At 32.5% G+C, this 12,381-nt stretch overlaps 2 protein-coding genes across 2 annotated transcripts; both read left to right on the forward strand.

Annotated features, from left to right (window-relative positions):
• Positions 1 to 248: 248 nt before the first annotated feature.
• Positions 249 to 3,857, forward strand: LOC114176317. Its single transcript, XM_028061322.1, has 4 exons — positions 249 to 596; positions 680 to 756; positions 2,961 to 3,072; positions 3,526 to 3,857. Exons 1-4 carry the CDS (start codon positions 349 to 351, stop codon positions 3,653 to 3,655), a joined length of 567 nt encoding a protein of 188 aa, XP_027917123.1. The 5' UTR covers positions 249 to 348; the 3' UTR covers positions 3,656 to 3,857.
• A 1,378-nt stretch (positions 3,858 to 5,235) lies between these two features.
• Positions 5,236 to 8,302, forward strand: LOC114177432. Its single transcript, XM_028062764.1, has 5 exons — positions 5,236 to 5,394; positions 6,492 to 6,568; positions 7,267 to 7,378; positions 7,465 to 7,591; positions 8,070 to 8,302. The coding sequence occupies exons 1-4, from the start codon at positions 5,309 to 5,311 to the stop codon at positions 7,580 to 7,582; spliced, it is 393 nt and encodes a 130-aa protein (XP_027918565.1). The 5' UTR covers positions 5,236 to 5,308; the 3' UTR covers positions 7,583 to 7,591; positions 8,070 to 8,302.
• The last annotated feature ends 4,079 nt before the right edge of the window (positions 8,303 to 12,381 follow it).

Below are 12,381 nucleotides of genomic sequence, written 5' to 3' on the forward strand. Positions count from 1 at the left end.
ATTAAAGACTAACATTTTAATCAAGTAAAAAAGTGACTGATTTTGTAAAATACAGTGATGCACATTTCAATTAAGTAAAAAAAATCAAAGCCATAATAACTATCTTCTTAACTTTGTTAAATAATAAATATTTTGTAGTAAAATACATTTTTAAACAGTAGTTCTTTAAATCAGATAAGGTATAAATTTGTAAATAGTAATTTTATAATTTATTATATAATAAGTGAATTGACAGAGAGAGTTAAACCAGAGAAAGGTAAAATTGTGGAGACCGGTCAGCAGTGATTCGCCCGAATCGGTTATCAATATTGATTTGATTCCATTTCTCGCTGAGCTTGTGAGAGAGAAATGACCGAATGCTGTTATTCACTTCTAAATCTTCAATTTTCATCGTTTCCCATCACTGATTTGGGCTCAAACTCTTTTCCTCAACGTTTCCGCAAAACTCTTTCTTTCTCACATCGCTCATCGAAGCTTTTACTTTCTGCAATTTCCCGAACTATGGAAGCGGTTGAAGGGAGTGAAGGTAGCAGAGGGTCATCCTCTCCAATGAAGCTCTTGTTCGTGGAGATGGGTGTCGGCTACGACCAACATGGGTGTTGTATTCTCTTCCTTTTTTTTTTCGTATTTTTGGTCTTTTTTTCTTTTGTTTTTGCTGACATGGCGATGAACCCAACAGACAGGACATAACAGTAGCAGCAATGAGAGCGTGCAAGGATGCAATTTCTTCTAATTCAATCCCTGCTTTCCGCAGAGGTATATGTGCGTGTGTGTGTATAATCATATTGGGTTTTACACTGTTCAACTTCTTAGTGTTATTGTTGAGTTATTCTATCATAAGACACATTAGCCGTCTTAGTTAATAGAAAATATGAATGGGAATATAGTTTATCTTTTTGGTGTAACATAAGGGGTTTTTTGTTGCCCAATGACATTGAACATTTGGTTACGTTAATTAATGGGGGTGGTGCCTTGCTTCTTATGAAAGAATAAGATAGTTAGTTAAAGTGTAATGTAATGGTTGGATTTTGTGACGCTAGAAACTTTCGTTTTGTTAGAAATTGAAGCAAATGAAAGTTCGAGCTTCTATGGTAGTCTGTCCCCACCTTTATTATTGACTACTGAACTTGATCTTATTGCAAATTGAAGCAAGTCCATTTTCTTGCTGAATTGTTGGAAGATGCAAGGCTCACTTTGGTGGTCTTTGTCCCTTGAAAGAAATTAGTGTATAGTTTTGGTTGGGAGATATTCTTGGTGTACATACGGTAAATATGAAGCAAATCAAAATAAGAGCTTGAATGATAGAAATTATGCTTAAGGCTCCTAAATGTACATTTCTTCAACCAATTAGCTCTTTTTGTCACAAATCGTTGAGACTAATTTGACTGGTTAAATACAGCATTCAGGAACTAGTTTGACAATTAAATGCCTATTTAGGAAAACTTTTGAAATTTTCATGGCTCAAAGATTAATATGACCAATTCTCTCTCTTTTAGGGACTGATTTAACTGTTTACTCTTCTAGAGTTTTATTTAATAGACTGAACAGGGTCAAACAAAAATGAAATTGAAATAATTTCCTTTTGTTTCATTATAGTAATACCATTTCTTATTTGTAATAAAGTAGAGGTATCATGAATATCTTATATTTCATGATTTTGTGTCTTGTTAGATATTCCTCCAGGAGCAATACGAGGTTATCATGAGACCAAAACAATATCTTACCGCAACTTCTAGGCTTCTTAATGGATTCCTGTCTCTGGTCCGGTTCGTCTACTAAGTATTCGTCCGCTCTTTCCCTTACTACGAGGGAGGTTGTATCTGCAAAAAAGACTCCAACGATCAAGTTAGCAGAACTTTTTCCAAAGTCAACTCACAGTTTATTGGATTAATGAATTGCGGATCTTTGATTACGTGGGTTAAGTTTTATTTATAATGATTTATTTGACTTTTGACTACCTTAATTACTCTTTATGGGCCTGGGCTTTGGACCCTTATTGGGGCTAAGCAGGCCCAATTTCTATTAGATGCCTTGTTGGTAATTTACTTAAATTTGTCTAAGTTAGGTTGGGAGGAAAGTCATATATGTACCGGTCTACCGTCGCGTTACTTTTCTTTCGATGTCTGCTTACTTTGCGTTAGTTTGCTGCCTGGGATGTCTTTGGTGTGATATCTATGTAGTCAACTTTTTATGTCGGCCTTAGGTTCTAGTTGGAGGCTAAGGGGTTGACTAGTTTTGCTGTTACCATGATTATTATGCGTCCTGCGGGGAAGTAACCGGCCTTGGTGACTCATAGAAGAGATATGCGGCTTTTCTTTCTTTCTATTAGTCCGGGAAGTTTGCGGCTTACTTGGCCTTCTTAGTACATCAACTCCTTAGCCTTTTGAATGTTTTTGCTAAAGGCTATTAAGTACCCTGCTCATCTTGTATTATGGAGATTAAGTTTACGGTCTACCTGACCTTTACAGTACTTTAGAGTTGCAACGCATCCTAGTCGAGTCATCTTCATTCCTTTCGTTTGAAGATGTTGTACTACTTTATAATTGCCAAATTTCTGTCTTGAGATTGAATATCTTTCTTTTCCATTATAAATGTCCTACAACAGCATTTAAGATATCCGTATTCTGTTATCTGCACTCTACACTACGCTGCTAGCTTTCTCCATTGTTTTTGTTTCTCAGCATGTTGCTTGCAAATGTCTTTACAAATATTTATTTTCCTAGTGGCTATTAGTTAAACATGTATTGTCCTGTATATGGGGTAAAGTATGAAGAAATAGTAGAATCACTTACATGATTTTTTTCCATGGTCAGGAAAGTGAAAGGAATCAATGCATGGAATGTTTAATTTCGCCTATGCTAGTTAGGGAATGTACAGCAAACTGACATTAAGAAAGATAACTTGTTTTATGACATCTCTGAGTACAGTTTTTCCTTCTAATTGAGACAAGTTTGATTTAGGTTCCATTCCTGGAGTCAGTTTTGGCCAGATGAAATTGCAGATCAAGCTAGGGGTTCCTCATTCCCTCCAGAAATCTTTGGATATGGAGAAAGTTAAATCAGTTTTTCCGTAGTAAGTGCCCAGAACAGTGAAAAATTAGGCCTTATTTTGTTATTTTTTCATATTGTTCTATTTAAGTGATGACATGACCATCAATATGAAATCATATATCATCAATGATTTTTTCTTGTAAAATTAACTGTTGTTATTTCAATCTTTTACTGTACTCTGGTTATTGGATATTAAACTCAACATTTCTATCAGAAACCTAAGTTACTCTTTTCTCCTTGTTTGTATTCTGTATTGAAGTTTATATATTTTGGCTTGAAGCCCTGAACAAAAACATAATTTTGGTGTTCGTATATGCTAATGAACATGTATTGACCTGTGCTTTTGCTCATTTCTTTCGGTAGTTGATAATCTACTATGCTTATTTACTCAGTTCGTGTTGTTTTTATTTTTAAAGCTTAATATATAATAACATGTTATATTTATATTTCTTTACTTATCTTTTTGAAATTGCAGTGGAGAAATTTTGAATGTTGAAGTTGTGGACGGTGGTTTGATATGCTCAAGTGGGGTGCTTGTAGAGGAAATGGGTGACAAGAATGATGATTGTTATATTGTGAATGCTGCTGTTTATGTGGGTTATTAACTTTCACGTTTTGCAGAGCTTCGTTCGGTTTATCATGTTAATGAACTCTTGATTTGAACAATTCATGCCAACTGCTATACAATAACATGAAAAGTTGTACATTTCTTCTATATTTTAAGATGGCATTGAGAGGTATCATGTGAGCACTATTGTAAACTACTTTCATTGGATAACTATATAGAAATGTTTTTTTAACATGCAATTAATCATCGAAAGGTAAGCATTTTATGTTTATAACACTTTATTTTCTTCTCAATAAAATAGGTTTTCCCTCAAATTTGAATTTGCTTATTAGTGAAAAATTGTAAGAACTAACTTTTATGCGTTTGGTAATACGTTGCAACAAGATAAGTTTCAACAAGATAAATTGCAAAGATTTCTATTTTACATTTGTTTATTTTAAAAGCCAGTTCAAATTAGGCATGACAGTAGAAAATGTTATATTTTAAGATTTTTAAATAGGTTAAATGGTATGTAACGTAATATACAAATTAAGGAAATTGAGTTTGAACTGTTTTTTTAGATTAAAGCAATTTGTAGGCGGCTAGGTTATTCGGAGGATTTTATGAAGCTTTGTACTTTAAAAATTTGTAATTGTTATTTTTAAACTTATTTTTTTTAATTGGGCTTTGGAACTTACTTTTGTTAGGTTACACTATTTTATTTTTTCCAAAATAGATAGAGATGAACACATTATTGAGAAGTGATTTTTGAAGTTTGATTTCTTAAAACAAATTTATACGTGTTGCATTTTCATATATACGTGGCGTAGCTTAGTGACGACGTGGCACATGCAGAACGAAATATTTAAGCTAGGTAGAAAGATATACTACACATGCCTCCGGTTTCTGTTTTTTTTTTTTTTTCACAAAAATGGGTAATATTTATCCGAAGTTGTATGGCGTGGAGACACTTTTAAACCGAAGTTGTATGGCATGGGTAATAATTTATCCGTTTATTTTTTGTCATCCTATCAATTTAATTATAAATATAATTAAATTGACTAATTAAAAGAATATGAATCAAAAAATCAGGCGGCTTGAAGTACTATTTATTATTAAATATTAAAACTATTAATTAACACACTTCATAATTTATTAGTGTTAATATTCATAAGTTTATTAGTGAAACATGTTTGGTAAGAGACAGATCTTGAAGTTTATAAGGGTTATATATTAAAAAAGGGGTTCAAATATTAGGCATTATTTTATAAAATACATTTTAAAAACTATAACAGACGTAGTTTAAATAAGCGAGTTAAATATCCACACATAAAAATATTCAACTAAACAAGCACAAAATAAATTAAAAAAAAATGATCTATCACATGATTAATCAATTAATAATTAATTTTAAATATACTCATTACAGAAATTTAACCCGCTCATGCATGTTACGTACGTAGCATCGTACGTGTTGAAAAACATTTGACCGTATTCTTAGGTTATGATACACGTATCACAATCTCAATGTTGATTTGGCACATATACAAAGACACACGAAAAGCTATGTTATGAGCTGTCTCCATTTCGCATAGACATGTGCTTATAAACAACAAATTTCAGAAACAAAGGTTTCAATCTGATAAGTATAAATAGTTAAAGTTTTTCCAACAACACAATCACTTAATTGAAGAAGAAATATATCGTGATAATGGAAGGTGGTGGACAAAAAGAAAGCTCAGTGCATGACATGAAGCTTTTGTTCGTTGAGATGGGTGTTGGCTATGATCTTCATGGGTATTCATTCTATATCTTACTTTTTTGTTTTCTCGGGATAAAGTTTAGTGAAGAAAAAGAGAAGGCTATAAATTGTTTACTAAAAGAAATTAATGATTTTTTTTTCAATGAAATATTACTATGAAAATTTAATTTCTATGTTTTACATAATAAAATGTTGTTACGCAAATTTCAATATCCATCTCTATTCCTTAATAGAAAAACTTGTATTCTTTTCTATTCTCGATATCAAATATATATCAAATTTGTTTCTTGTTTTATTTTAATTGGATACCAATCAAATATTTATTGAATATATTTTTGTAAAAAATAAGAATTACAATAAAATAAATATAGTAGTTGTGTTAAGAATTAAATACACAACTTTTCTTTTATATTTTTACTATCAAATAAAGAAAAGATTATAATCATATAAATTTTAGAATAAACTATCCAATAAACTAAATTGTCTTAAAGTTGTTTTAAGTAATCTGAAACAGAACTAGTATTATTCATGTTTATCAAAATGTGTAACATGTTCAATCTATTTCCTACTAGATCTAAAAAGTCAGTATCATATCTATTCGTATATTCAGTTAATTAAAATTTTCTTCATTAACATATATAAGACGAATTCGGACCAGACATAACGAATTCACATACTACTAATTTATTTATTTTAATTGAATTGAGTTTATGCTTAATCCAACTTTACCTTGTTAATTATTTAATACTCTTAAAATGAGAATTATATCTGACTTATATATTTATTTGTATTACCATCTAGTATAATTCTTAATAAATGTAAAATTTTCAATATATCCTTGCGAACTTGATAACTTTAAATAACTTCATAATACCTTTGATTTCATCTTAATAATTAAATTTATATATAATTAAACTTAAAAAAAATTATAAGGAGAGCATTATATTATAAGCTCATCTAATTGTTATCTGGATCACCAGTTATTGTGCTTAACATTTGTCTCATTTTTTTTTACCTCTGTACATATTTTATATTCACTAACATTACAAAACCTTTTGTATATTGAAATGATATTAGTAGTTTTTATTGTTTGATCCGCATGATATTACTGATCTTAAAATGTATTTCACAGTCAAGACATCACAGCCGCTGCAATGAGAGCATGCAGAGATGCCATCGCTACCAATTCACTTCCAGCATTCCGAAAAGGTATTTCTGAATTAGGTTTTATTGTAACTCACGTTAATGTTAACTTTTAATTGATTACCAATTAACCGAAAATTTTATTTTCCCATTTTATATTTGGAAGCAGAATTGAATTTTAGAAGACTTTTAAAAAATTTAACTCATTGATGACTTTCAACATTCTTTATATCCATTCTCATTCAATCTTTTGCTGCTATTTAAATAAAATTTGAGGAAATAAAAATTATGGAGATGAAATTTCCGGTGAATATATATAGACACGTATCGGACACCGACACTCATACGATATATATTAGTAAAGCGTACAATTTGAAAGACATTTTTTTTTCTTTAACATAATTTTGACATAACTTCAACACAACGTTATAATAACCACAAATTCAATTATTTTCTAAAAAATATATAAACCTGTAAATTTATCATATTAATTTTTATTATGATTATAAAAATAAAAAAATAGTATATAGTTACTACTTTTCACTTTTTGGATATTAGATAGAGGAATTAGATTCATATTTTTGTGCTATTTGATAATGTGTAAGTTGAAAGTTGAAACTAATATCTATATACATGTTGTGTTCCATATCATATATTTTTCCATTTAGCCGTATCTTTGTTCGTGTTCGTATCCGTGTCCGTGTCGTATCCGTGTCTGTCTCCGTATCCAGACTTCATAGGTTGAAAGTTAAAATTTGGTGCAGGTAGCATCCCTGGTGTGACATCAGATGACATGAAATTACATGTGAAACTGGGGGTGCCTCATCCTCTGCAACAAAACTTGGATAAGGATAAAATCAAGTCTGTGTTTCCATAGTGAGTACAAACACTACTCCTCTTTTAAATCAGAATTTTGATGCACATAATCACTGAACTTACGTTTTGTTTGAAAATAATTTCAGTGGGGAAATTATGAAGTTTGATGTAGTGGATGGTGGATTAGTGTGCTCAACTGAAGAAGTAGCTGAGAAGAACGATGACTGCTACATTGTTAATGCTGCTGTCTATGTTGGCTACTAGCCTTATGGGGTTAGTTTCACTTCCTTTTCCGTACTTCACTTCTTTCTTACATCTCCACCTCATGATGCACCACAACATTTTTTATAAACATTATCCTTTTTATATGCTTATTGTTACAAATCTTACATCTATCATATATAAAACTACTTTATAGTACATAAGTGTAACAATTCTCACTTTCCAAATTGATTTTATAAAAATGAGTTAAACTTTTCTTATTCTGTTATCAGTTACCAAATCATCTATAAATATCTAATTTTAGATATTGAACATTCATATTTCAATTAAATAGAGTGTGGTATAAGGATAAATTATACTTAAATCTAATTTTTAGTATTTGTCACTTATCACATTTAGGTTTTACATAATTTTTTTGTCCATAAAAAGATGGATAAAAACTTATACTTGTAGAGTATTTTATGACTTTGTACATTTATCATTTCATTGCCACTCTACTTAACGTTGACATGAGTTAAATTATTTGCAGGAAACTTTGTGTGTTGGAGTGTTGGTGTTTCAATAAAGGTGCAATGAAAAGTGTAAATCTACAAAGAGTTTACTTCATCAAGTTTTATTTCTTTAATCGATTGTGGCCGTTATCCTTCGTTATTTCCGAATGCATGAACGTACTTTTGTATTACTTGGCGTTATGTTCACTGTTTGGTTGTAATAATTATAGTACAATAATGTAATATCAGCTTAATCCATCACTTCATTTAAGATTTGTAATATATATATATATATATATATATATATATATATATATATATATATATATATATATATATATATATATAATAATTTATTAAAAAAAAGGAAGTAAGTAATTTGATAATAGAAATTAATGAAAAATACAAAGCAACAAAATTTATTGACGAAATGGACGTGTTCCCTTATGACTTTTGTTCCCGTATGGTCCGCTCGGACGTTCAATTGATAGTCAAGGTTGCGATGAGAAAGAGTTAATTGATGGGTTTAGCTTTACATGCTTTGTTTTATGTCTGTTCTCTCTGAATCTCATGCCCTTTTCCTTAAGGATGTTTGGTGCCTTTATAGTTGTGTTTCCGCCCGATTCTCCCATATTCCTATCCTTGTGAGGTCAGGATGTTCGTGTTACAGCCCAATGTGTTGAGTGGGCCCATGTCGCCCAAAGACAGTATGGAATTTTACGCGTCAAGTCGGTCGAAACTCGCCAAGACGTACAACTTCATTATGACAATAAGAACATTTTCTTAGTTTATTTGAAATTGGTTGATTCATTTAGTTTTTGATCCAAGTAGTAGTTGGTCTTCCTGATGTCTTATGTCACATTTGAGGGTCTGGTATGAAATTCAGGTTTGTAGTAAGTGGACCAACAATCTTCATTTCTAAGTGGATAGAATTGGACTTGATAAGCCTTATTAATGGTCTTAAGGTTGTAAATAGGATCGATAAATGAGGTTGGTTATAGATGAGAAAAAGAAAAAACAATTATCACATGATTCCAACTTCCAAGACACCGCTTGGGGGAATTAGGATCTCATTGCACACAATTTTTCTTTCAAAATGGGTTGCTTGATCGCTTAAGTGGTGACAATGTGATAAATAAAATAAGATTAAGTTAAAAAAAATTTGAAAATATTTGTTACCAAAAGTGAGTAAATTTAGTATCTATGTTAAGGAATTCCCTCCTCAACAAATACAATAATATCCATATTTGTTAGTTTCCATGGACTGACGTTAGGAGTTATTAGTTGATTGATTGTTTGTTGTTTATGTTTCTTCCATTAATCGGGCAATTGTTGCTCTCACCCGTTTCGTAATAGTTGAATTTCTGTAAGCCGATCTGATGATGCGACAATCTGGATTCCAACAAAATATTCCATCAAAACCAATAAACCTTGATGAGGCTCACAAAGATGATATGAGAGGAATAACGAATAGAAATTGGTCACAATACCATAAACGGTGGATAACAATGTGGAATGACCAACACAATCGTGCCATTCAAGGAACACCATAACGGAAATGGTCATCTGCATGACAATATAATGTACATGCAATGGTATATCGACCATACTATCTGTTACATTTCACCTTTACAATAATCTTCTAATGATGAGGTAACTCTATCGAATTGAGCAAAACACACCAAGAATAAAAGATAATCTACACATCTAATGTTACTTGAATAAATAGATATAAATTGCCCGACATATATATGTTGTTATTCTTTGCAATGCTACAGCGGATAGTTTTAGAAAAAAAAATTAAATAAATTTATATTTTGTTAGACATATCTAAGTTTCTTTCACCAAATCGAAATGGAATAGTTTTTTCCATAGTTTTTAAGATTGTCAACGACCTAAAAAGGTTGGGTAAATATAATTGGGGTTGCATAGTGTATGAATGTTTTGTTAGGAGCTTGTGTAGTGCTTCATTGGTATTGAGGAATGAAAGAAATAGAAGACACTTCCATGATGTTGGATGTGTGTATTTGTTGCAGGCTAAACATCATTATTTATGTTTTATTGTAATTGATTTTTTTTTATATTGTTTGGTCATGTATGACAACTTATATGGTTTTGCTTTTATTTTAGTTATGGTCTTTTGATCATTTTTTATTTTGTAACACAAATAGGTGATGTCGGAGAACTTTACGAGTGTTGTATTAGATACATGTGAAAGTAGGAGACTTTGTAATTAGTAGTTTAAATAAGTTTGTGTGTTTGTTTGAAGCATCAACCACGCACACACTTAAGGAGTCATGTCATTGAACTCCATTTGTAGTGTAAGACCTGAAAAATTTAAATAATTATTTAATAAATATGGGTAGTAGGAGCCTTTAAGGCATTTAATGCAGAGTGTTGTGACGTGGAAAAGTACCATTATGCTTTAAGGCAATTTTCTTAGGCTGGATTGCACCATTATGCTTGGAAGGGGAACTTGGTGAATCAAATGGTTAGAATAAATGGACCTATGAATGAGATATAAGAAATTAAAGTGATGGTAGAATGACTGGTAAACTAGCAGGTCCTCAAAAGCAAATGTGCAATATACCTTTCAAGCAATTGAGATTGGAGAACAAGTCGTTTTGGGGTGCCAAAAACCAGCAGGTTCGCTACTGATACAGTGCCTGGGGACATTGGTAGCTATGCCAGGCGAAAGGACCTCTAGGGAAATCTCTGCACCGCGTGGTGCCTAGTGGCACGGTGTGCTCTGCCAGGTGACAGACCCTAAAACAATGGGTCTGTCTAGAGCTTGGCGCCTGGCGACGGGGTTGGTAATGCCAGGCAGTCTGTGCAGGTTTTGCCTGGCGACGCTTAGGCTGCACCAGGCGATAATGTTACGGACAATGGCTTGTGTGTGTTGCTTTTGCGCAGTGACGCGATACTTGGATTAGAGGATGTTGTGCCATGAGCAGGTAGGTTCATGGATGATGGTGAACATGTGATGATATGAGCAGGGAGGTTCATATCCAATTACTCTCGTGTGGGGATACGAGCGAGGTAGATTCGTATGTTCCGTGCTCACATTTGAGAGATGTTGCGTGTGGGGAGGTACGTAGCTGGTGGATCACATGTGTTGGACTACGGGCGGCAAGTCCATAGAGCAGGACTACGAGCGGGGAGGTTCATAGAGTAGGATTACGAGCGGGGAGGTTCGTAGAGGTAGGACCACGAACGGGCAGGTTCGTGTGAGCATCATAAATCTTGAATCTAAGGCTAACGACTTGTGTGTTGGGAAGGCTTAAAAGCTTTGGGGATTAAGGTCTTGGCCAAGAACTAATTAGGATGAATAAGATGGGTCTATTGCTTACATTTTGTTATATTATATGTTGTTTATATTTTTATAAGCTCACCCTTTCTGTTTGTGCTTGGCGATGATCATGTAATTCTTTACACAAGAGCAGATGATAATACAGGTGATGCTAAGGATGCTTAGATGACATAAGGCTAGCTTGGGGAATTGAGCTAGGGATTTTACTTTGTTTTTATTTGTTTATTTGGAACTTGGTATTTGTAATAACTCTACATTTTAATTTCATTTTAATTTTTGGTGCACTGGATATTATTTTAAATTTTTCCCACATTGGGAATAATAATATTGTGACGTTTGAATTTCATTTCGATATTTATTTATTTAATTAAGTAATTTCCATTAGGAAAATGGTCCCCAATTAGCTAAATATTGATTTCAATGTTGTAATATTTTGTAGAACACAGTAGTGCACGAAAGGGATTTGGCCGTGGTTATTTTTGCCATTTTGCCCCAATTCCAAAATCGAGGCATATTAGAATGAGGCAAAAAAGGATTAACTTTTGGCCTTAGGTGTGAACCGAAGCAGAAGCCCCCCATTCTTCCTCAATTCTTTTGAGAACTGAAGCCATATAGTCCAAAATTTCAAATTTATTTGTAAAGTGCGAATGGTTTTTGGCTTCGATTGTGGTCTGAACCGAAACCATATGGACTTCCTATGACCAAAAAAATAGTCAATTAGAGTCAGTCTTAACAGAAAAGAAAATATGACAACAACATTAACCCACATTTGAGGACCCATGTGTAAATAAGTGGGGAATTGAGGTGGGTTTTTTGAACAAATTGTAGACAATTTTGTAATCACCAAACACCATGTTTTATATACCCAAATGGGCCATCAACATTTACATTGGACTTTCCACAACCAAAAAAGTAGTACATTAGAGTCAATCTTAAGGAAAAGAAAAATATGACACCAACACTGACCCACATCTGGGGACCCATGTACAAAGAAGTGGGGACTAGCATTGGGTATTTTGAACAAGTTCTACACGGTTTTT

The sequence above is a fragment of the Vigna unguiculata genome, chromosome 3, assembly GCF_004118075.2.
Source record: "Vigna unguiculata cultivar IT97K-499-35 chromosome 3, ASM411807v1, whole genome shotgun sequence".
Taxonomy (NCBI): Eukaryota; Viridiplantae; Streptophyta; class Magnoliopsida; order Fabales; family Fabaceae; genus Vigna; species Vigna unguiculata.